Here is a 26321-nt window from a genome sequence, read left to right on the forward strand (position 1 = left end):
AGTTTGGAGATTCGGCAATGCAATCCTCAACGCCTGCAATCATACTATCAAATCATCTCAAGTTTAGTAATCATAAGGCGATGAAAAGTAATAGATCCAGAATATATTTTTATCAGGGAACCCTAAATTGAGTCTCGGATCGAATTAGAAATATAACAGTGACTATGGCAGCCGAAAGAGGAGTACGAGTTTGAAACCTCTGTTCAATGTTCAGATCTGGCGCTTTTGGAGTACTCGTTGTACGGGTCGAAAGGTACAAAATAGATGTCTTGGCGGTGCAGAACATCTAATTATTAGGCAGTGAGGTATTTGATTCTCAAATGCACACTATTTTCATTCCCGCCTTGCCCTGTCATCCTTCTTAAACCCGTAAAACTCTTACTACAAGAAGGGACATTCTCCAATATAATGGCCTGGGAATGGCAAGGCAAGGCGGAAAGACCGCGCCTCACAAAATATCTGAGGCAGGGAAAAGATTGGTCGAGGGTACGTCGTGGATCCTCCTTTTCGACGGAGCACTTCGATGGAGCTTCAATATTTGCGGGTGGACCTTCACGGTCAATTTCGCCAACTTTGAGGTTTTTGGGATAGCTCTACCCTCTTGGTCGTCTACGACCACCTAGGATGCTCGTTTGAGTATATAAACAATCAATTGACCTAATATTTCGAGGAATTTACACTTTACTTCACATCTGTCCTATCGTCTACACTTGGAAAAATCAAGGATGCTCTAAAAAGGACGAGAAAAAACAAAAGGTAGAATACCTCCAGAGCTACTAAAGATAAGAAGTGTGGGGATGGTGATCGAACTTCATGAACTCATAAACGCAATTTATTTGGAAGAAACTCTGCCGGAAAATTGACGCAAAAATGCAATTTCCCTTATTTATAAAAAAGGCGACATAGTGTGCTACAGGAATAATAGAAGGACATTGTTGATGAGTACATGTGACAAAATGCGGTCAAAAACAATCAAATAAGACTCGAACTCTTCCAAAAAATTATTGTTGGCGAATACTACGGAGAATTTTAACTTGAAAAGTCAACGATTGATCAGACACTTCCAGTAAAGCAGATACTGGAGAAGTGAGGATGTTACCAAACACGGCATCTGCGCATTCCTCAGAAAGTATCGCAACATTACTACGGAAAGTAGTTTCTCCAAGGCGGTTAAGCACGATGTACAGCACCACATCAATACTACTGGCTCTCCAATCTTGTCAAAGGTGCATCCATTTTTACCTCAGAAGCGTGTTGTTGTGAAGAAAGAGTTTGATTTGATAAAACAGTAGATCTAACCAAAGCACCAAGTCCCTGCCGCTCCCGAAGACATTCCGAACGCGGCTATCTGCACCTCTTTCGGACTCTTCGAGTTCACCAGGATGACTTTCGGCTTGTGCAACGCTACGCAGACTTTGCAGAGGTTCATCCACTCACTCCTGCGAAACTTGAACTTTTGTTTCGTTTATCTTTTGGTCACTTCTTCGTCCGAATTTGAGTACTTGAACCACCTCGAGTGCATTTTTCAACGTCTCCTTGAAGCCGGACTTGTCCTAAACGTTGAAAAATGCAGATTCCTACAGAAGCAGGTAACATTTCTCGGCCACTTGACAACTCTTGTTGGTATCTAACATGACCCAGATAAGGTTGAGGCGATTAACAATTTTCCCCTACCAACCACAGTGAAGAATCTGCGAAGGTTCTTGGGCATGTTAAAGTTCTACCGTCGTTTCTTGCCCAAGGCCGCTCACCATCAAGCAATCCTCAACGCCTACTTGTCTGGGCCCAACAATGCTGGCATTTTCTCAGCAGATGCACTCCTAGCTGTGTTCGTCGATGTCTCAGATACAGCGGTAGGTGCCGCTTTTCACCAACTGGCGAATCAAATCTGACAAACGTTGGGCTTCTTTTCGAAACAGTTCAACCCAGTTGAACGTAACTACAGCGCCTACGATCGTGCGCTATTCGTGGCGTACTTCGCTATAAAATGCTTCCGTGCCCCCTTTGAGAGCAGACCGTTTACCGTGTTCACGGACCACAAACCCCTTACTTTCCGGCTTAGATAATAGCCCGACAAAGCGTCCCCTTGCCAACTTCGGCACTTGAGTTATATCAGTCAATTTACTTCTGATATCCAGCACGTTTCGGGAAAACAAAATGTTGTTGCAAACGCTTTGTCTCGAATCCCGGAGGTCAGAGTCCCCGCCGCAGTCGATTATACGGCAATCGCCGAGGCACAGCAAGACGACGGAAAGCTTCAGAGGCTGAATGCAAACTCCAAATACAAATTCAAGGATTTTCCTATTTTCGAATCAAACTCTTATTTTCTCTGCGAGACCAGTCATTTCGGCTGATTTTCGCAGGGAAATATTTCACGCTATACATGATTTTTCGCACCCAGGCATCAGGACGACGAATCGGTTAGTCACTGGAAAATACTTTTGGCCTTCCATGAACAATGACGTAAACTCTTGAGTCTGACAGTGCATGGCGTGCCAGAAGTGCAAGGTCAACAAGCACGTACGAAAGGAAGTAAGCGTATTCCCTAGGTCAATCAAGTGCTTCCACACCATCCATCTCGACATCATCGATAGGTTTACGCGGTGGCCTGAGACAATACCTGACTGACATTAGGGCGCAATTATGTGCCTAGGCCCTCTGTCGAGAATGGATTCCGCGCTTTGGTGTACCACCGGACGCTAAAGGCCACCTTAATGGCTCGCGACGATCCACCGCACGACCAGACCCGCCGAGATGATGTACGGTGTATGCCTCCCCGTAGACCCTGTGTTGGACATCAGAGTGGGATTAAGCGACTCTAGCATGCTGCGTCTGCTCAGAGCCGCGGTTTCGAAGCTGCGACCAACTCCACCTCCCCGACACGCGACAACGGAGACGTGTTAACAGGTCTTCATTCGGGTGGACGCTGCAACAACCATACGAGGGTCAGTTTAGAGTTCTGGAGCGAGGCGAGCACTCGTTCAAGCTCGACGTCCCAGGCGGGCTGGAATGGGTCTCCTTGCCGAGCATGAAATCGTTTGACGAAGCCATGGTGGCTTCAAAAAAGTGCCTGAGAAGCGGCAGATTCGCTTAGTGACCCCATTGGTGGGATCACGTGGTCGGTTTGCTTCGCTGGACCCGCGTGGTTCGAGCTGGGGGCGGAGTGATGTGGCGGCACAACGGAGGCTCGAACCCTGAGCGGTTTACAGGCACAATACTTGACATTTTGAAAATGGTAGAAACACACACAATAAAGAAATAAAGTCGACTATGTTAGATACCTGACACATAGGGCTTTCCGATGCAGTATTGCCACGTGTAAGATTCAAACCAGTTACAAAGATATTGCCATCTATTGGCAATGCGAACAGACACACCCCTAATACGTTGTGGCACCGAGGCGTGTTCGATGAACCACGCCGGTGAACCAAAAATCAATGAAAAAGGTTGACTGGCGGTTTCGTCCAGGGCAGAGGCAACTCATCAGGCGCTGCCTCACCTCAGCAGCGTGACCGAAAGTAGCGACAGGTCGTAATCGTTCCATTTATATATATATATCGCAAACACGACATGAGTGCGTATTATATTAAAGTGAAATTCGTCGTTTTTGTTGGGGACGCTGGGATGAGCGTGTTTGCGATTATATATAAATGGAGTGATTACCACTTGTTGCTACTTTTGGTTAAGCTGCTCCCAGGGCAGAGATGAGGCAACATCTGATGAGTTGCTTCTGCCGTGGATTAAACCGTCAGTCAACTTTTTTTTTTATAAACTTGGGTGTTTAACCCAAAAAAGAGGAGTCTGTGGATCACAAGAGAGGAAGTAAGTTGTTTTCCAAGTGGTCTGATCCGTCATCAAGTTGAAGCGGGTTTAGGACTCCCAGCATCGTCAACAAAAAATCAATAGTTTCGCACGTTTAATTCTTAGGAGAATCTTAGGCCCAGTGGCAGTTGATGGCGGATGATAATTACCGACGCACCAGAAGCTACCATCCAAAAGATTCAAGATTCAAAAGCTTCAGTGGGCAGGCCATCTAGAGCGTATGGACGACAGCGCTTATTTCACGATCCTCTGTGCTTAGAAACTTGGTAGTGTATCTGAATGTAATTCTGCGGTATTTCTAAGGATTAAATTATTTAAAATAATAAAAACTAGTTTTTCCTATTCGCTAGTGTTGATTTATATTTTGCAAATACCGATATTTCGGGAACCACTTGTTCCCTTCATCAGTCCTAACAAGTCCTGTACTGTACCAAATTTCCGCCACCAGTCCTGATTCAGAATATGATAATAAGCACTGCTACAGCACTACTCAACAACGCACGCAACTAATAAATACTTAAACATATTCTCACCTGCGGCAGTTCCCACGTTGTCATCCCTCTCGAACTAAACTTTGCAATATTCTCCTCAAAATTCATGCCACCGACTCCAATTACATCACTCTGATCGCCTGGATTATTAAGGGTTCCATAAAGTGGTCCATCATTTCCAATAGCTGAGATCATGATGACTTTGTTTGCTGTCAATTCAAGAACTTTGTCAACAAATGGATGATCCAGGAAATCCGGCCCACCAATGCTCAGATTTAATACGTTGATTTTTTTGAGTATTGCATAGTTGAACGCGTCCAAGAACCATGATGTGTAAGAGACCTGGGAAGATTATTGGATGTTATTGAAGATGGATTTGAGGGAAAACCAAATAATAATTTTGGGGCAGAGGCAAATCGTCAGACGCTGCCTCACCTCCGCCCTGGGAGCAGCGTGACCGAAGCGGCTCACAGATGGTAAGTGCTCCTTTATATAATTCGCAGAACACGATATGCCTACGAATTATATTGAGAGCTTGGTCAGAGCTAAAAATATTTTTTTTGAGAATCGTGGGGTCCTAAGTCCGCATCAACTTAATGCCGGACCGGACCAAATGGGGAGCAATTTACTCCCTCTTTTTTTGGTCCACGGTCCCCTCGTTTCGGACTTACCATCCAAACTTTAAAAAAATGTCAGGCGATGATGACTTTGGTCCGGTCCGGCATTAAGCTGATGCGGACTTAGGGCCCCACAATTCTCAAAAAATAGTATGAAGCTTCCTTACCTGATTGTTTGTGAAAACCCTATAAATATGTAGCTCTGCATCTGGAGCGAATCCCAAGCATTCTTTGGATGATGCAATCACCTGTTAATTGGAAAATGTTTGATTTATTTCCGTTCTCCTAAAATTCATTTTTGAAATATTCTCACCCCCGCGACAAATGTCCCATGACTAACACCGTCATCCAAGGACTTTTCATTTGTCCAATTTGTTCGTTCTTTTATTCTCTTAAAATGTGGATGATTTTTCGACAAACCAGTGTCGAAAACAGCAACTTTTATCCCTTTTCCAGTAATGCCCAGACTCCATAAAACATCCGCTCTTAGCAACGATGTAATTTGACGCGAAATTGCACGTAATAGTCGGCGATTTATGTGACGATTGGCACCATTTAGATAGGTTGCATTTTGCTGGCTATTACTACCATTCTCCTTGCCAGTTTGATTTAGATTGATTTCAGGTAACGATTGTAATTTTCTTTGATATACAGCGTGACTTTCAGATGGATTGCTGTTTAGGATTTCAATTAGCTCCTGCAGCAGTTTTTCATTTTCTTCGTCATTGGCATCATTGCTTCCATTGTTTAGATCGTTGTCGGTTTGTTCTGCTTCGATTTCGTCCTTTGACACGGGAATGTATTTTAACGTACGATGCACCATACGTTGTGGAGTCACACTTTTTACCAGAGGATGGGATTTGATCGCTTCCAAGCCTGACAGGCTGGAATCCTCTTCTAAGAGTATCACATCAAAATCACTAGGATAATCACTGGCTGGATTTGAACGAGGTATTATCCGCCAATTATGCACCTGAAATGAATAAAGTTTATGCGGTGAAATATTTAGTTTGAAAAAACTTGTAAGGCGAAGGTGTGCTCAGAGGTGGCGATGAGGAAGACGGGGCAACTCTGTCGGCTGAACCAAAACAAAGTGGCCGAGGAGAACCTCCATAGTGGTGGCACCGAGAGACGCTGTTTCGCATTGGCTTGCCGGCCGTGATGCGGTAGGCGAATGCTCCAACGGCCTAATCAGGGCGCTCAGATCGGAGTCTGCACGGGGACTCACCTGAAGTGGCAATTGGTCACCGAACCTTACCAGGGGTATACTGGTACCATGGGAACCGGGATAACCCCTGGTTGTTTGCGGTCGGCCCCCTAGTGGGAGCTTCATGGGGTTTGTCGTTACGTTCAAGCGAACAGAGACCTTCGAGTCACGGCGTGGTGTTGCGTTTCAACACGGGTGCCGTACTCATTAGTTCGGTAGAGATTTAGGTAGGTCTTGCATCCACCAGTATGAATGCTGACCGATGCACTTAGTATAGACTGGTACCGTCGCAGCTTGCTTCTGTGGGGCTCTGATTGTGGTCACAAAATCAATCCGTGTCTTAAGAAGACCGTGGGATTAAGTCTCCATGACAGGTACTCACGTAAAGCCCCTAGGACTGACTGTAAGGCGAAGTAAAATTGCATTTCTAGTTAGCAGCTGTTGATATTTTAGGCCAAGTTACAGATAGTCATGTTAGGTGGACTTCCTTTAAAATCGACATTACCATCGCATTTAACTTTCTCCAAAGCTTGCTTTGCTATTAAGAGGTAGGCGTGGGAATCATTTGATAGCAGTCGACCTGTCATTAAAAGATTTTCGTAAATTGATGACTCTATTTTACCATTATCTCTTTGAATATTGTGCGTCTGAATTATTATCATGACATTGATCTTCAGCAGTAAAACACAAAAGATTCTTAGCTACGAGTATCCCAAAATATGGCCTCACTGAGGCCAGGTAACATAATCAAAATGATTGATTATGAAATGATTGAGCTTTGAGCACAGAAGATCGATTATCGAATGGCTTTTACGGCTCTCAGTGCTGTTTTGTTAAAACCTGGGATAGGATACACCTTTTTACTCGAAGAAACCATTATGTTTTTGTATAGTGCGATAATCGAGGTGATTGAACGATAGACTCGCGATTTTGCGCCCCGGGTCCTGTTTCTTTTTGTACTCTTTCCGTTGATGTTCCGTGAATGCGAGTTATCGAGGGTTCAATACCGTTCCATTGTAATTACATTCTAAATGCTTTACGATCTCTGGGTGTTTCAATTGTTTTCCCGAATTCTATGATTGAATTTCATTCTAAAGTTATGACACTCTAACTATGGCTGATAAATTTGGATGAATGGAAAACTTTCGGAAGAACTGCTAATTCTGTTCGTGGCATTGAACCCCATTGAACGAATAGTTTGATAAAATCGAAGTGCGACCACATCAGCTGAATCATATCAGCGCAAATGTCAAGAACAAAATAAATTTAGCCTAAAAAAGGCCCCTCCGGTCTTTTATTTGCTAAAAGCATATACTGTAAAAATATCTAACAAATCATCAGCTCTCGATATTGATTGAACTTTCTCCTTCCGCCTTATTGTCTTGTGCAATTTCTACCGTTCTCAATAATTCATTTAACGTTACCAGTTTTCAATCTTATCACAAACGGGATCGGTATTGTTCCATTGTGAGCGACAAAAGTCTGAGCGTTGCGACAGTGGAATGTTTTTCAGTTGATAATGAGCCTGAAGTTATAATCATCATTAACGACACTATAATTTCGGATTCCGGCCTAGACCTGCCTTATATAATGATCGGCGGCTTGGATGAGATGCTTCCGACGTCGCAGGGGAGTTAGCTTAACAAATTGTTTTTATTTTGAGCGATTTTTTTTTCATTCAATTTCTCAAGTAATTGTCTGTTTTTATCTGAGGTTGGATACTCTCAGTGTGAATGTGATTCATTGCAAACCATCATCGTTTGTCACTAGGTCCTTCGTCCATGGTTAAGTTTCAATTTTGGCGTGAATTTTCGTTTGCCTTTTGAACACGTATATTTTCCACCAAGGACCGCAAATTAAAATATGGATCCAGTGGGATATATAAAGTGACATGTCCAGATTGTAAGAAGAGCTACATAGGACAAACTAAAAAACTGGTTTCGGTATGCTGAACAGAACACGAGAGAGATGCGGAGACGGCCAGGAGAAAAATAAGAAGAGCACAACGCTGAAATCAATGATAGCACGGCACATGATTGAAGAGAGTCATAGCATCACATGGGATAACGTAGAAGCCATCAAGGAATGCAGGAACAGGAGGAAGTTGGACGCACAAGACAACTCGGCGATCCTAAGGAAACCAGAAGGGAACAGATTGAACCACGACGGTGACTCCGAATTTAAAAAAGGAAAAATGCCAAGTTTTAGGTAAACCTAAAAGCAGTGGCAACGAGAATGCCGAGAGTACGCAACACGCCTGCAGATAAGAGTATAACTCCGGCCGTGGTAAACTGGATACAAAGTTTTCCAGAGTTCAACCCCCACGACTCGGGGATTTGGTTTAAAATCGTGGAGGCACTATATTACTATATTATATTATCATTGCCGGCGACCTTAATCGATATCTCTTCTAGCGGTCCTTGGCAAGGTCCTGGAGAGCATTACGGTCCAGCGAATGAGGGTGAAAACATCTCATCTGGTGTCTGACAGACAGTAAGGCTTCCGTACTGGTAGGTACATTGACGACGCTTTAATGTATATGAAGAACTTTGTTGTCCGTTGTCATAGCAAGTACGTCCTTGGAATTTTTGTAGGCGCATTTGATTACCTAAGTTGGTCGTCTGTATTGTCGAAGCTTTGTGAGTGCACAGGGATCTTTCGCAGGTCCATTTATATGGAACCTGATGATGGAAGAACTGTTGGGTGAGCTTTCTACCGGTGCTGCATGTGTTGCCTACGAGGATGATCTCCTCATTCTTGTTGAGGGGAACAGTCGACATGAGCTCGAGTAGCGGGGTACTGAGTACATGCGCATCGTTAACCCGTGGTCTCTGAAAGTCGTGTGTCGCGGTCTCAATGGAAAAAACCGTCGCGATGATGCTAAAAGGCTACCTACGTCGTTCGCCATACGTTAAACTTAACGGGGTTTCATTGAAATACCGGCAGAAAGTGACATACTTGAGAGTCACGATCGCGGAACGCATCTTTTTGGGTCCGCGAACTCAAGCCATGCTTGACTAAATTTGTGTGTAAGTTGAGGCATGGGATGAGGTGTGAATGGGGTCTAAGCAGGAGAGCTGCTAGATCCATTTATGTGGAACTCTTCCTTGCATGTTGTGCGTACAGGTCCCCTATTTTGCGATGCCGGTTCAGGGCAGGAAACTGCTCTATGCTTGTCAGCGAGTGGCGTTTTTATCGTGTCTTCCTGTATGCCGTACGGTCCGACGCCATGCAGGACTTGTTGGGTCCGGCGTGCCACGGCCTACAGGATCAGGAGAGGCGTACCTTTGCTACAAACCTATTTAGTAAGTATTGATCAGGTGGACGGGCTAGGACCGCTTGCGGTCAAAAGGATGTTAGACGTGAGTGTAACCTCTAAGTGGCAGCTTAGATAGGACGAATGTGGGAAAGGTCGGGCCATGTATAATTAGGTCAGATATGTGTCTGCCAGACGAAGTTCCGTCATGGACTTCGGACGGGGCATCTCGCGGAACCTTGCCTCCAGTCGGAGTTGCGTTCTGTGTGGGGCAGACTCAGAGGACTGGTTCCATGTCCTCTGTGTTTGTCTGGCGTACTGTGATATCCGGGCTGCCTTCCAACCAAGGAGGGAGTTTCTTCACGCTGCTTCACCTGCAGTATGATTGGCGAATAGACATAGCGGCCATGGTGGATAGCCACCAGTCCTGTGTGTTTTGTGTTAGTGTTGTCTTGTGACGTCTTTCGTGTTGTATTGTACGCAGAGCGGTTGTTGACTGGTGGGAAGGTCTCGATGCGATTCTCCGCTTCGAGCTAATTCCAGTCAACCCGTTAGAGAGTGCCGTCCCCCCGTACTCGAGGAGGGCGATCAGACCCGAGTCTGCAAGAGACTCATCTGAAGTGGCTCTGGCCACGAAGCCTCACGGGAGGTTATCTGGTACGATGGGAACCGCGACGGCCTTCTGAGAGCATATGCTCCAGGAGAATTCCTGGAATGACATCGAAGAAAGCCATAGGACCTGACGATATCGCATCTGAGCTCTGAAAAGCGAACAGCTGGGAGCCAACACGATGGCTCAGTGAATTCTTTAATCGGGTTATTCAGGAAGGATGAACACCATCTGACTGGCAAGAAAGTACCACTGTTCCAATACGGAAAAAGAATGATAGTTCAGCAGAATGTTCAAATTACTGTCCGGATCCCACACCATGGAGATTTTTGAACGCATTCTTGACAACCGTATTCGCGAAATCGTTGAAATAACCGTGAATCAAACCGGATTTGTCAGAAACTGCGGAACTACTGACGCAATCCACGCTGCATCGTTACTCATGGAGAAACACCGTGAGAAGCATCGTCGTCTTTACATGGCATTTTTGGATCTAGAGAAAGCCTTTGACCGTGTGCCACACAAACTCATCTGGTATGCTTTACGACATCTCTTAGTGCCAGTAGAACTCATGCGCTGGATTCACGATCTGAAAAGTAAAGTTCGAAGTCTGGCGAGTGTATTAAAACCGTTTCGTGTCTCTATTGGCGTTCATCAAGGAAGTGCCCTCTCATCACTCCTCTTTGTTCTTGTTATGCACATCGTCACACGGGACATCCAACGTCCTATACACTGCTTTATGCAGATGATGTTTTCCTAGCATCAAACAGCAAAAATCTTCTTCTTTTTCTTCAGCCTTTGTCCCGTTCACAAGCGGGGTCGGCTCGTCGTGATCGACTTCGCCATTTGGCTCTATCGAATTCCTGATCTGGGTGCAATCTTGAGGCTTTCAAATCCCCATCCAGCGTATCAAGCCACCGTTGCTTAGGTCTGCTTTTTGGTCGTTTCAAATCAATCAAATAGCAAAAATGACCTCGAGCAACTTGTCTAGAAATGGAATGCTCACCTCATGAAACACGGTTTCAGATTGAATCTAAACAACTGAATTTTTGACGACCGATCCCCATGACACAGGCACAATCACCGTCAGATCTGCCTAGAACTGAGCGATCTAAATACCTCGGGTCAACGCTATCAGCCAATGCGTTAAGAAATTACTTCAGGCATTAATGCAACCTGGATGAAGTGGCGTTTAACAACTGGTGTTCTCTGTGATCGACGTATAAACGAACGCCTCAAATCTAAAATTTACCGCAATGTCGTCCGTTCTGTCGTTCTCTATGATGCTGAGTGTTGGCTGGCTATAAAAGACAATGAACGGCGTCTTGCGGTAATGGAGATGAAGATGTTGCGTTGGACTAGTGGCGTGAAACGTTTAGATTACATCCGAAATGAGGATATCCGCGATCGTTATGGGTTTGTACCGATCAGTCTGAACATCGAAGTTGATGGTAAACGACCAAAAGGCAGGCCGAAACAACGGCGGCTTGATACGCTAGATTTAAAAGCTTCGAGATTGCAACCAGATCAGGCATTTGATAGAGCCAAATGGCGAAATATGTTTAAAGGCATCAATACACACTTGAACATTCGCTGCGCGCTGCGAATTCAGCTCAGTGACGCAACCAAGTAGCCTGACAGAGAATATTTTGCAGCGTCACGTGTCATTTTTATATAGTGGACTCAAGGCACTGCTGTGATTTCAACAATTTCGGTGGGCATCCACTTGTTAAAATATCAAAGCATGCAGTTTTTTGCAGGTGGCAGCTGCGCAAGTGCAATATAGGCATGCCACATCGCGTAATGTAGATACGGTCGTCCTATTCAACGAACAAATTCTCTCGCAAGGTTTGCGTTCGTGGATACCGTATATGATAACTATCATCATACGAGTATATGACTAGATTTCATGAACATATCAGGAGTCGCTATATCGCCCACAGGAAACCGATCATCAAAAATGGTCACATGACAATGGTGAACAACAATCTGTTGCAGGTTAAGCCAGATATCTTTCAACTTAACTCTAAGGTCTTATTTAATATAGATATTTTTCAATAAGCAAGTGATTTTCTCCTTATTGCATTCGGAAACATGAGAGGGGAAGCTGACGATCTATTTTGACAGCAAGCCCCATGCTTTGCGGGTAAATGTATCAAATTCAAGCTACCGCTCGCTTCGTCTATAAAAATGCATCGCCTTCTTGGACGGGGTCATTACGGCCTCGCTCACCATTGGCCATCACGTAGACAAATGCTGGTCCTACACCAAAAAGCAGCCTTCAGAGCTTACAAAGGAGTAATTACGGACTGTATCCCTTTTTCCACCGTGAATATTCTAAAGTACTTTGGTAGAGAGATGTCAGTATATCTTGGGAAATCTAAAGCGTTAATTCTTCCCCTTAGACGTCTCTCAAGTGTTGAGCAAAGATTTAATCTTCCTCGGCTCGTCCAGCTACTGTCCGACAACAAGATTAATGGCTCTCACAGGACTGACCTATTGAGCTTCTTCATCGCTCTACAAAGGTAATAATTCTTGATTGGAAAAGGCCTTATACCTCCGAAGAACTACCTTAGAACCTTATGTTTCTCCTTTTTCAATATTTTTTTAACTCTTTTCTAGCTGCTACGATATTGTTTTTTAAATTCAGTTGGTCCTGTTGAACCCTAGGCAATTTTATCTTATTAGCCAATGTTTCAAATTTTGACAAAAAGGATATTCGTTCTATTTTTGACATATCGAATTTTATTCCATGAAAATACTGAATTTCGGGAACCAACTGTTCCCTTTTTGGGCTTTAAATTCTTTAAATACAGAACAAACATCTCTTTTCCAAATTTGATACAGATTTTTCTTCAACTTTGATGATGCTTTGTTTGGTTGTTTCCAAAAGATACAAAGTGTGCGAATCAAGATCAAAGTCACCTGAGATGCCATTATGACTACTCTTGAAATACATTCCATTATCATAATGTAATTAAATATAAACTTTTGCAAAATTACACCTTTTATAAGAAACCATCCACGCAAATACTATCATGGCACTGAGGCTTATAATTCTGTGTTATCTGAAGTGCAAATTTCGAGTGAATTTATTGTTTTTTTTTGCACTTAAGTTAGGTAGTTGCGCACGGATTTGCTATTATTAAATGAACATTCTGAAATGGTATTATATATGACAACATGCTTCGATAAGGTGGTCATGAACATGGTGTCTCTGTCATATGCAATACAACCCTCGGAAGAGATAATGAGGAAATAACAACAAATGTAAAGACGATGATAGATGAGGAGCTTGAGTCGGACCTCAATGAAGCAATTAAGAAATTGTTAAAATGAGGAAACATAATAACCTACTTACATGATTGTCAGTGATGTAAATTTTGAAATTAATTTATACTTGGATTGGGGATTGGAACTTGTGTGTGGAATCAGCCCAGAAGAACTTAAATATCTGTTGTTTGTTTATAATACTGACTGCTTGACTGACTGGTTCTTCTTAGGTAAATTTAGAAAAATCTACCAAATTCCGATTCGTATTTGGAAGTGAATGAAATCCCATGCTTTGCACTCATGGAAATTCCAATTTCTCAACACCCGCAGTGAGATGAGCATTCATTTTTAGTTCTTGAACTTTTTGTTTACTTAATTTTTAGAAAAAAAAAAGTGTTTTTTCAATCATTACCCCTCTATCTGGAATTTACCCGGAGGCTGATGGTGCAGAAACACACAAATTTGTAGCAACAATTCAATTTTCGGTGTAATTACCTCAGAAAGCAAGAATAAAATAAAGTGCCTTAACCGTAAGTACCGCTTAATTCAATGGTAAATAAGAATAGGGTTACTAACATACTGAAAAGAGAAAGCTTTTGTAATGGTCCGTGGCTTTTTTTTTTTTTGGGGTAGGGTAGGTGAATGCATTTACGCACACAGTGTTGGACTCCCGATTCGGTACGTGGTCGGACTACCAACTAAACACCTCCCCATCGTCAGAGAGCTAGCCTGGAACCGTTTGTCACATTACTTCGGGCCAGCCCCCGAACTCTCCCGCCTTGCGGAGCCTTCAAATAAGGGAATTCCTTTCACCAACGAGAGGGGAGAGGAGGAAGGGAACTGTCGGTTCAAGGAACCCCCTGCCATCCGGCTCCTCCACCGGTCGAGTTCTATCTTCTTAGCAACGAGAAGGGCCCGAACGTAATGGGCAACACGGTTCCAGCTGTCAGCAGTCCTCAGCATCTCTTCCACAATGTTGTCTGGAGAGAGATCCCCTGTGTTTAAATAGAGCTGTTGACGAACCCCATCCCACCTTCCACAAGAAAAAAAAGTGTGGTGGGCATCGTCCACAACTCCATTGCAAAACACACAATCCGGAGAACGCGCCTTTCCAATCTTCTGCAGGTAAGACTGAAAACTTCTATGCCCACTTAAAAATTGGGTAAGGAAATAGTCAATCTCACCATGCCTCCGATTCAGCCACGCACCTAAGTTGCCGATGAGCCGCGCAGTCCATCTGCCCCTAGTTTCATTTTGCCAAGAGAGCTGCCACTCGTATAGTGTGTTGCCGTTCGCTTCGCGAGCAACCTCCCTTCTGCTTGTATATGGCCTGACGCTCCCTAGCAAGAAGGGCAACGGGGATAACTCCCGCGATCACCATCACGGCCGGTTCAGAGACTGTGCGGTACGCAGACGCCACCCGTAAAGCTCCCCGTCTCTGTACTTGCGCGAGGCGTCTACGATATACCTCCTTGTTAAGAGCGCCAACCCATACCTCTGCGCCGTAGAGCAGGCCAGACTGCGTTGAGCTCATCAGGAGACGTCGCCTACTAGACGTAGGACCCCCAATGTTTGGCATTAGCTTACTTAACGCCGAAACTCCAGCCGCAGCCTTGTTCGCTGCTGCTTGGATTTGCTCAGAAAAGCTCATCTTTGAGTCAAGAGTCAACCCGAGGTACTTTACCGCTGATTTTGACTCGATTATCGACTCGCCGAACGATATGGGACGCAGGGTCGGAATTCTCTTTTTAGTCAGGATGACTACTTCGGTTTTTTCCAGTGCAAGGTTGAAACCATGAGTAGTCATCCATCCGCTTACCCGTCGCATCAATATGCCGAGTCTGCTTTGCGCCTGTTCGACAGTGCGTCCAGCAACAAGCGCTGCGACATCATCTGCGTAGCCGACCAAGCGCGACTCCTCTGGCATGTCGAGTTTAAGCAGACTGTCATAGGTAGCGTTCCAGAGGTCCGGCCCTAGGATAGATCCCTGTGCTACCCCCGACGTGACCTCCATCCACCTTTGACCCTCTAGTGTTTCATAGAGCAGGGATCTCAGATAGTCCCTCAAAATCCGCAAGAGATAGTTCGGCACGTTGAAGGTATTGTCTAGTGTGCCTAGAATGTCTTTCCATCTTACGGAATTGAAGGCGTTTCTGACGTCAAACATTACGAGGAGCACCACCCGTCGAGTTCGGCGGCTATGTGCCTCTGCTCGTCGACCGGCGTCCACGACCTGCATGACAGTATCAATTGTCGATCTCCCTGCCCTAAAACCAAACTTCCGGGGAGATAAATCTCCGGCAGCGCGTATCGCTTCAGCGAGTCTACTTCTGATGAGCTTTTCGAGCACTTTCCCAGCAGTATCAAGCATACATAGTGGGCGGTATGAAGAAGGCAGTTCGGGATCGCCTTTCGCTTCAGGGATCAGCGCAAGCCTCGCAACTTTCCAACGAGCAGGGAAAATGCCCTCTTTCAGGCAAGTGTTGAATGCGCCGAACAGTAGGTCTGGCCGGTGTTGGAATACCAGTTTGTACACCTCTGCTGGAATACCATCGGGTCCTGGCGCCTTCTTGTTTTTCATAGAGAGGACTGCCTGTTCCAACTCTTTTACAGAGAAAAGTGGGCAGTCCTCTGCGCTCTCCGCGCCGACGTCACCATCCCATACGGGGTAGGCAGGGAAGAGTGCCCCCACAATGCGATCCATCTGCTCGGCCTTAAATGAACAGGGTTTCTGCAGAGCCCCGATTTTTCGGGTTACAAATTTGTAATCGAGTCCCCACGGATCCCCATTCACCGCGTCGATCAGATCTTGCAGCGAGCTTTGCTCTTGTTTATGGCGCTGCGGAGTCTCCTTTTGGCTTATTTGTACTCCGTTATTATGGTACATGACTCCCCCCGGTCGCCTAGACGTTGTGTTAAGCGACGGAGCCTGTGACACTCCTTCCGGAGCTCTGCGATTTCCACTGTCCACCAATACATGGAAGGTTTGCCGCGCCTCGATGTCTTCCTGGGCATGGAGGCTCCGCAGACCGTCGTTATTAGGTTCATAACTGAATTTACGACAGTGTCAGCTGCGGCGCCACCGCCCCCAGGAGTACCCTTCAGCGTGGCCCCACCTGTTCCCAGAGTTTCGACAAACTTCCCGGTGTTCACTTTCGCGACGTTCCATACACAGAAAGATCGCTGGGGTGGCGCACACCGAGAATTTGTGTCCACCACTTCGAAAGCAATGTATTGGTGGTCACTTGCCGAAAAGTCTTCCAGAACTCGCCACCCGTCCACCAGCGACACAAGTGATTCCGATGCAAAGGTTACGTCTGGAATGCTTCCTTCGCAGCCCGGGTGCCGGAACGTTGGGGTGGATCCGGTGTTTAGAACTACCAGTCCTGTTCTCGCCGCCATTTCCAGAATTTGTCTCCCCCTGGAATCTGTGCGAGGCATGCCCCATTCAAGTGCCCTAGCATTGAAGTCACCCCCGACCAAGATCCGCCCATCCGTGCTTAAGATAGCGCCCTCCAAAGCCTCAAGCCTCCGACGAAAGTTCGGCATCGTCTCATTCGGCGTAAGATAGACACTAAAAAATGTTATCCTTGAACACCGAATCCAGACAAAGCCGTCCCCTCGGCCTTGGGCAAGAACCCCCAGGAGGGTGCCGTCCCGAACCCAGATGGCAGCGGTACCTGATATGTCTGGGTGCCATGAAACTGGGCCCTTGTTTCGGTACTGCTCACTGATGAGTACTAAATCAGCTTTGGTCTCCGCAGCGAACTGCGCTAGCAACTCGTGAGCGGTTGCACTCCGGTGCATGTTGATTTTTAGGATGCGAATCATGTTGACCGTATCGTAGCTCTTTCCAGTTCTGAAAACTGGACACCGCCCCGATCCCGCAGTGTGCGCAATGCTCTCATCAGTCGCGCCACGGTCCCTGCATAGAACGCAGCTTTCGTTTTCATTGCAGCTGTTCGCTTTATGGCCTGCCTGACCGCATTTACGGCATGTTGCCCTTCTGTCAGGTCCCCGACAGTTTGCAGATGTGTGCCCATAATCCAAACATCTGTAACATTTGGTTGGGGCGGCCCGAATTCGTATCCTACACACTACCCAACCAATTCTTATTTTCCCGCTGTTTAGAAGCTTCCTCGCGTATTGCTCGGCAACTTCCACCATAGCGAGTTTTTGGCCTCGGGAATTTGCGGAGGTGATACCAATCCGGACATTGGTTACCTCCGGGCATTCGCGTTTGATGGCCTCTTCTACCTCGTTCTTTTCCGTGAGACAGTCAAGGTCTCGTATTTCTAAAGCACACGTGGGTTCCAGGCTAGAAACCAAAGGTTTTTCTCCTAGAAGCCCCTTGACTGCTTCACAGAACGTGACTTTATTTATAGTCTTCGGGCCTAGTTCGACTAAGACTCCACCAATCCTTCGTTTTACGTACCGTTTTACACCTCCGCTCCGTTGTCTTCGGGTTTGATTTTGTAACGGATTTCGCTGAGGACTTCCGCAAAAGTCTTGCCTTCCGTCGGCTTAATAAGCAAAGCTGGCGGTCTAGTCCTCCTTCGTCTCCCCACCTTTTCTTTTGGCACTCCCTCCTTCGTGTCCGCCTTAGTTTTAGGCAGAGGTTTTTCTGATGGCGCGACGTGTTGTTGTCTTTTGATCCTCTTCGCCTTCTTCTTTTCAACCCTGGAGAGTACCTGAGTGAAGTCTCCTTCAGATGTCCCTTCCTCCTTTCGTTTTTTACCAAGTTCGCTCTGCAATGGGCTGTCAGCGATCCGTTTGGTACTCGTGGTGTTCTCCTCGGGAGGCGCGGTTGTTTCTGCTTCCTGCGGATTTTGTCTTACTTTTCATGTTCGCCTATAGTATGAAATCCTGTCTAGGAGCTCTTCCAGTTCCATTAGCCCGTTTTTCACCCCCTTACCGACGTTTTTCTGAAGGAACGTCGAAGATCGCATGTGCTTCACAACTGCCGTGCATTTTTTAATAAGTCTTTCTTCTTCCGCTTGCGCCAGAGTAATCGACAGTCCTCTCACTCGGCTTATATTCGAAACCATTTTATTAGTTTCGGCAGTTTCCACTGTGCCTCTTTCTCCAATTACAGCACTGTGCTGTATGGTCTGGGTTCCTATCTGTGTTGCAGGTGCTGCATCACTTTCCGAGTCTTTGTCTCCGTCTGCGCGTCCCGATGTCTCGTCGGGTATTTCAGTCCTTGTTGCGTCCTTCGCTGGGCGCTGGGGCGAACGGTGCATTTTCGTGCTGCGAATAAACGCAGCCAGCTCACTCTCGATTTCCACTATCTCCTCGTTTCGTTCGTTTTTATTCTCCATTTGAGTTGTTTACCAGCGCATCGTGTGCAAGGGGGGGTCGCAATAGTCAGGAACGGGTATACCCTCGGGGACACAGCCCCTACCCCAGTTCCCTGAGGCCAGACCTACGCTTAGCTGATCCCGGAATTCACGGATGGATCAGCGCTCGCTTGGGGCAACGCGGTCTACTAACACCGGTTCAATGCACACTACCCGACCAGGGTCCCGAAGGGGCTGGCTCCTGATACACGCCACAACTACCACCTTGGCAGAGCTAGGCTCACATCACCCCATCGACGTCGACAGGGAGTTGTCGACGGCTCCGGGGACTCCCAGTGTGTCCCGGCGTGTATCGGTCATTAGCAGTTCGCTCTTCACCGAGAAACTTTCTCGAGGCTACTACCTAGGACGCAAGTATTATGCCAGCTAGGGGGTCAGAACTACTTGCTCGGGCACCTCGGGGACGCCACTCCCCGTATCGTAAACGACCCATGAAGGATCGTTGACGATCCTTGAGGGCTGAGGGTGGCTTAAGTGGAATGCTTAAGATGTCGCGGGAGGATTAGCGGATTAGAGGATTACCAAATTTCTAGTATTTGTAAATATACAACTTCTCGCAATTTGATGCAAATCTTTGTTGCCGCTGTAAGTAAGACAAGCGATTTGTTGATTTTATTGAATGATCCAGCTATGCCCTTTTGGCTCCCCAAAAGTTAAATGGACCCAAGTTTTCGATTGTCAGCACTGAAAAGTACCGGTTTCCTGCGTTCTAAGCAATACAACAAATATTCATTTCAAACAAGAGAAGTGGGGCTGTGCAAAATAGGGCAATGAAACAGGTTTTATTCTCACCGGATGTGATGTTCCTGAGTAAAATCGTGCCTTTAAATATATCTCACATATTCGTTTGCGACAGGTGCAGTCCTTCATTCGCCTTTTACAAACACAATATAAAAAGGAAATGCATCTTCTAATATGTAATACTCTTCCCTTCTCTTCCATTTTAACACCCCTTCCCTTTCTCAATATATTTCTCCCAATTTCCCTTCCACAATATTCATTTACATCAAGCACTTAAAATTAAAAAAATCGATCATTTCATTTTATTTATCAAAACCTACCACCTATTACCTCTCCTTAAAATTCTAAAACTCATTTATATCTTTATATACAAATTGCCAATTGTACATAACAACAATTTTCAAATATTGTATGACCGGTCAAATGGGAACATTGGTTTTGCATTTACACTTGACCGGTTCATATCTTTTCGAATGTAGGCCTAACGGCTGATCTGGTTGAGGCGAGTGAAAATGCATTTTGCATGAAAATTAGCAGGACTGGCTGATCGATTGACAACGGAACCGCTGAACCTGGGAGTTGATTAGAGGCCATTGTAAAGTGTTAGGTAAGGCAAGTTGTTAAATTTGTTCGCATAAGGTTATGGAACTTTAGCAAAGAATGCGTTCGGTGCGTGTATAAAATAAAATATTTGAAAATCTGGCTTTCCCGACCTAATTTTGACCGACTCGGGGTGAAATTCAATGGATAAGTTTAAAAAATCCAATGAAACTTTAGCAGTGTCCTGTTTATCGTGTTCACTCCCGTTCCCAACACTGAGTTGGAATCTTGATTTGCAGATATTTAAATCTGAATGAACGTAAAAGTCGTTCGATTTGAAATGAATCCTAACTGATTTCCCTTGTAGTTTGAGGACTCCTTTTCCCCAACTCGCCTTTAACGCCCCAAAACTATTTAAAAAAGGGACATCTTCCAATATCATGGCCTAAGGATGTCAAGGTAGGGTGGGAACTTCAGAGACCGCGCCTCACAATACATCTGAGACAGGGGAAACATTGATCGAGGATGTGATCCCTCGTGGATCCTCCTTTTCGGTCGCGGCCCTCGAGTGCGAATTTTTAGGGCTTCACAAGCGGTCCAGTCGTCTTTTTCTAGGGATTTGTTTGCAAAACAAAACCTTATTATAATCGATTCATTTTCTGTCTGTCTGTCACACGCAGTTTTCTCAGAAACGGCTATACCGATTGACATCAAATTTGGTGAAAAGGTGGAATGTACTCGTATGAACACCCAGATATGCAGTGAATTACATATTTCTACGTTGAGTTTTAGGGGGGGGGGGGGGCTACATGGGAAAGAGAGTTTGTAAGTTTTTTTTTCACCGAATATATACATATTCGTCGGTCTCGATTAGTGCTTTTCGATGACAGTCCTAGTTTTGACATTCCTCGGAAAGGCGGGGAGTGCAGGGGGTGGAAATTGATGATTTATTTAACGGACCCATTCTTGCCTTTACCGTGTAAATTTACTGTAACCCAACGTGCTAAATATTAATATCACACTAAAGTGAGTAGTCTGACATGTCAATTGCATATATATTACGGGCTACGTGCAAATGCGATAGTTTTGCATTCAAATATACTCACACAAGCAACAAACAAAACCTTTCATACCTGAAGCCCCGAGCTTGCAGTTTCCCGATTTGTTTTATTTCTTTTTCATTTCTAGGTTTAAATCGCGTGTTGTTTATTTCGATCTGTGAATGCGAATCTCCGTGCTCGTGTTTATTACATAAATCTCCCGTAGCAATGAAAAAAATGCAATTTATTAATAAGCGAGGAGTGCATAAAGATGTATACACAAATAACAGTTATTACTCGAAGCACATGGTGAGAAATGGTGGGCGTGCGATTACTCTGAGCGAAGCAGCATGGGAGATTCATTCGCTCTCTACACTGGTTCGCTTTGGAATAGCACCACTGTTACGTACCAAAAGTGTCTGAAGGTTTTGGCGTGGACATTCTATTTCATTACACCGTCCAGGCGTTTGAAACTGTCAAACAACAGCTAGTTGATGCTGCACTACTGGGATTTCCTCGCCAAGATGCACCTCTAGCCGTGTTTGTCGATGCCTCGAACACAGCGATAGGCCCCGCTCTTTACCAACGGGTAAACCAAACCTGGCAACCGTTAAGTTTCTTTTCGAAAAAACTCAACTCAGCTCAACGTAACTACAGCGCCTACGATCGTGAACTACTCGCCGTATACCTCTTCATTAATTACTTCCGCTCCTACCTAGAGGGCAGGCCGTTCACCGTGTTCACGGACCACAAGCCCCTTACATATGGGCTCAAACAAAAGCCCGACAACGCGCCTCCTCGCCAAGTTCGGCAACTCGGCTTCATCAGCCAGTTTACTTCCGACATATAACACGTGTGTGGAAAGTTAATTTTATTATTAGTACAAACCTATCGCTGTGCAACAGCGCGGAGAACCGTGATGGTTGGGAAGTTCTTGATATCTCCCTAATAACCGACAACGGAATTCAACAATGGAGAACTGGAGAGTGTCTTACCAGAGATCCGTCTCAGACCATAGTTGGAATCTTTTCACTAGCAAGATTGGCACGACAGACGAACTGGAGTCAAAGGTCGGGGCTCTGGAAAAGGCATTCGATACCGCCTTTAAAGTCTCGTGCCCCACTAAAAATAGCAAGAAGACACTACTTTCGCGGTGGAATGAAGATATTGTCAGTCTCAAGAAGCTCTCGCTCAGTCTCAACATCTGATACAGGCATAAATATTTCCAGCCATACAAGGACTGCCTGAAGAAGTACAAGTTAGCCATCAAGACCGCCAAGAGGCAGTCTTGGTTGGACTATTGTCAGAACATCGAAAGCACTAGCGAATCTGCGAGACTCAGCAAGATTCTGTCCAAGATACATAAGAGCCCATCCTGGACGGAATCTTCTGGTGAAACCTGGGAGCTGTTGGTTCAGACGTACTTTTCCGTCAGCGAGGAGGACTGTGAGTCAGAGCCTAGCTTGGAGGGTTAAATCTCCGGGCCCAGATAGATAGATACAGAAGCATCAGGAAAGGTTTGTGCTGTGGCTTGTTGAGATTTACCGGAGCTGTATCCCTTTAGACTACGTACCACAGTCCTGGAGACGCGCACGAGTGGTTTTCATACCGAAAGCGGGCAGGCCCGCCCATGAGTCCGCGAAGGACTTTCGACCAATCAGCCTTATCTCGCTGAAGACCCTAGAACGCGTCCTGGACATCCACTTAAAGGCTATTATGGAGAGAACGCCTTTCTCTATGTCCCAGCATGCTTACCTCAAAGGCAAATCCACAGAAACCGCTCTCCACGAGGTAATTGGCACGGTTGAGCGGTCACTGTAGTACACATAGTATACACTAGCAGCCTTCTTGGACATAAAGGGAACTTTCAACAACGTTAATACCAACGCCATCAAGGAAGCCTTGACTAGTGTTGGATTGGAGGGGTATCTTACGCATTACCAGTCGGATCTGGGAGGCAACCATTTGACCAGAGCTGTAAACAGAGGCACGCCCCGTGGTGGTGCCATTTATCAGGTGTCTTGGCTAATAGTGATGGATGAAATTTGACGAATATTGGAAAGCAGCGGGGTGAAGGTAGTGGCATATGCCGACGACTTGGTGATATTAGTGGTAGGGATGTTTCCGTCCATTATTAGCGCGATCATTGAAGGAACGTTGCGAAAGGTGTAGGAAACCTAACCAAAATGGAACTGATGCTGTTCACCACCAAGACAAGGGTACCTGAATTCCATCCACCACGGCTGAAATATTGGTTCTTTCCTTCAATGTAAAGTATCTGGGTGAAATCCTGGATCCAAAGCTAAATTCAAGATGAAGCATAGAACTGAGGGTAAGAAGGCCTGTATAGCCTTCTAGGCCTGGAAGAAAACCTTTGCATGTTGTGTCCGACTGAAGATGGTTCTCTGTATGTACACCGCTGTAGTGCGTGCAATCCTAACGTACGACCGTTGTATGGTGGCAGGCTTTGAGCAAAAAATAAAATAGAACGAAGCTTAATAGGATTCAAGAAACCGAGTGTGCAGGTGCTATTGGGGCTCTGCAGTCCTGCCAGGCAGATGCTCTCAATATATGTGAATCTGCTCCCCCAAGAATGCGTTGTAGCGTGCAGTGCCGTTAGACTACGAAAGTCCGGATACTGGGCAGCCAAGTTCTACGGCCACAGTAACATTCTATTCGAAATACCCTGGGAAATCTAGGCATTCCCCACGGACAATGCCGCACGCAAGCTGAACTTCACGAGAAACTTTGCTGTTGACTTTCCAACTAGGACAAAGTGGAAGACCGGTGGCGTCTTGCAAGATTATGACACATTATTCTTCACCGATGAATCAAAGATGGTCTGTGGACTTGGCGTTGGGTTTTTTTTTTGAAAACACACAATGTATCCGAGTCGTATGGTCCCCCAGGTTTTGCCAGTGTATTCCAAGCGGAAGTGCTGACGATACTGGAAGTCTGTCGATGGATCAAGCTTGATCCAAGCCCCAAGCGTAATAAAGCCATTCTGACCGATAGTTAAGGTTACCAAGGCCCTTGTACTCAGCAACGACATCCGCCAGGCTGGTGGGGCAGTGCCGAGATGCGCTGAATGGTCTTGGCGGCACGCTCAAGGTCACCCTCCTCTGAGTTCTTGATTGACCACGCGGGGCTGTGTTCTTCGCAAACCTTCGGTGGGCACAGTGGGTGTCTCGCTGGCGACTGTCGGAGTCTATTCGTACTAGTTAGCAGCCGCGGGCCTTAAATGACGAAGGCTTACCACCTGTGCCAAATCAAGGAGGATTTGTCTCGCTTATAACATAGCCCGGTTACGAGAGCTCCTGTGCCAGACGCGTGCAAATGTATTCAAGATTGCGGCGGTCTGTATGGGGTACTGACCCATAGGGGAGCATGCCGCCAGGTTCGGCATATCCTACAATTCGCATTGCCGAAGCTGCGGAGAAGGGTGGGGGGGGGGGGTGATCCGCAGGCACTTTCTCTACGATTGCCCAGCTCTAGCTAGAGTCAGGCTGCGGACACTGGGTAAACCATCCTTTGAGGACCTCAGATAGATTTCTGGCTGCAGGGTGAAAGAGTTGCTTTCCTTCGTGAATGCTACGGGTTGACTCTGAAGATTCGAGCCGGCTCTTAGGAGTTTGTGGCATCAAAACGGCGCGCCACAGCGCTAATTGGGCTCCTCGGGTGGCCACTGATACTTACCTATCTACCTTCCACAAACTCCTGTTTACTCTGCGAGACCTCTGACTAGGGACCTACGCCATTTATTCCGGCCGATTTTCGCAAGGAAGTATTATCCACCCAGGCTTCAGGACGACGACGGAAAATACTTCTGGTCATCCAAGAACAAGGCCGTAAACTCTTGGGCTAGGCAGTGCATCGCGTGCGAGAAGTGTAAATTCAACAAGCACTGAGAAGGGAAGTAGACATCACATCTACTTGCACTTCATTGGCAGGTTTACGAGGTGGCCTGAATCAATATCTCTCACTGACATTACGGCACAAACATGTACCGAGGCCCTCTGTCGAGAATGGATACCGCGCTTTGGTATACCAGCCATAATCATCGCGAACCAGGGAATGCAGTTTGAGTCCACTTTTTTCTCGGAGTTAGGCAGGCTTCTGGGTTTCAAACGTCAAAGGACCGTCCGTGACGTCCAATGGGATGCTGGAACATTAGCACTGGACACTAAAGGCCACCTTAATGGCTCGCGACGATCCGTCGTGGTTGCATTCCTTACCTTTCGTCTCCTCGGCCTTCGTACAGCTCAACGAGAAGAGTTCGCCAGGCCCGCAGAGATGGTGTACGTGAAGAATCTGCGATTCCCCGCCGATCCTGTGCTGGATATCACAGCAAGGTTAAGTGGCTTAAGCATGCTGTGTCTGGTCAAACTGCGGCCACTCCACCTTTCAGGCACACTAGGTAGGTACCTCCAAGCACCTCGAGACATACTCGCTGGTCCTCATTACGGTAGATGCTATTCCCACTATATGAGGGCCCCTTTAAAGTCCTTTAGCAACGGGAGCACTTCTTCAAGACCGACTTTCGGGGTGAGACCAAATGGCTCTCTTTATCTCCACGAAGCGTTCAACCTCGTCTCAATCGACGATGCCCGCTTTTGGAAGCGACCATAGCATGTTACGTCGCTGTTCCAATGAAATATCTTTGTCTCCATTACCGCCTTCATTATAGCGCAGCCCAACGGCTGATGAATATCACCCCAAAATTAAAATATTCGGTCAAACTTTGTTATCTGCATTAATGCAAAAAGGTGTTAATAAGTTGACTTATTTAGATTGCGTCGTTTCAGTCGACAATCCAACAGAGTTCATTGCCATTTGGTGCCCGAAAAGCGCTAAATCTGGCTTTGTGGTTTTATGCGTATTATGAAAATACAGATAACTTGGCGCAAACAATTTGACCCTGCGCCTCCGTATCACAACTGCCATTAAAATCCTCCAAACTGTTCGTCAACTCTTGCCCTTGAGGCGGCATTAGGGGCCACCAAAGCAAGGCCAATGTGTCGTACATTTTAGAGCAAAATAGCATAGAACCATGAAGGCCATGGAGGGTCAAGCTTCTCGGAAAGTCTTGGGGAAAATACAGTCAAAGTCATAAGACAAGGATGGTTTCAAATGGATTTAGGCGGTATTTCTAACGAATCTCTTCTTATCTCAGAATTAAAATATGGAAAGGCCTTCAACTATGGCGGAGAGGTCGGTCACATTTCAGTAATAAGTTCTGCAATAATCTATGCTTTCCGTAATTACCAAAATTCGGCAATTCACGCTTGATAACTCTTGGAAATGCGTTGTGCAATTCATGCTGATAATACCAAACGAATTGGTCGTTAAATAAATCTTCTATTC

At 45.9% G+C, this 26321-nt stretch overlaps 1 protein-coding gene across 2 annotated transcripts in view; it reads right to left on the reverse strand.

Annotated features, from left to right (window-relative positions):
* LOC119647602 (membrane-bound transcription factor site-1 protease) overlaps positions 1 to 26321 on the reverse strand; it is a 38078-nt gene that overhangs the window by 10752 nt on the left and 1005 nt on the right. For both annotated transcript variants that reach the window (XM_038048629.1, XM_038048630.1), the window contains exons 2-4: positions 5244 to 5903; positions 5098 to 5178; positions 4356 to 4655 (exon numbers count right to left, since the gene is read on the reverse strand). In XM_038048629.1, coding sequence (XP_037904557.1) covers positions 4356 to 4655; positions 5098 to 5178; positions 5244 to 5903 — 1041 coding nt within the window. The remainder of the gene's footprint in view (positions 1 to 4355; positions 4656 to 5097; positions 5179 to 5243; positions 5904 to 26321) is intronic.

Source organism: Hermetia illucens, chromosome 2 (assembly GCF_905115235.1).
Source record: "Hermetia illucens chromosome 2, iHerIll2.2.curated.20191125, whole genome shotgun sequence".
Taxonomy (NCBI): Eukaryota; Metazoa; Arthropoda; class Insecta; order Diptera; family Stratiomyidae; genus Hermetia; species Hermetia illucens.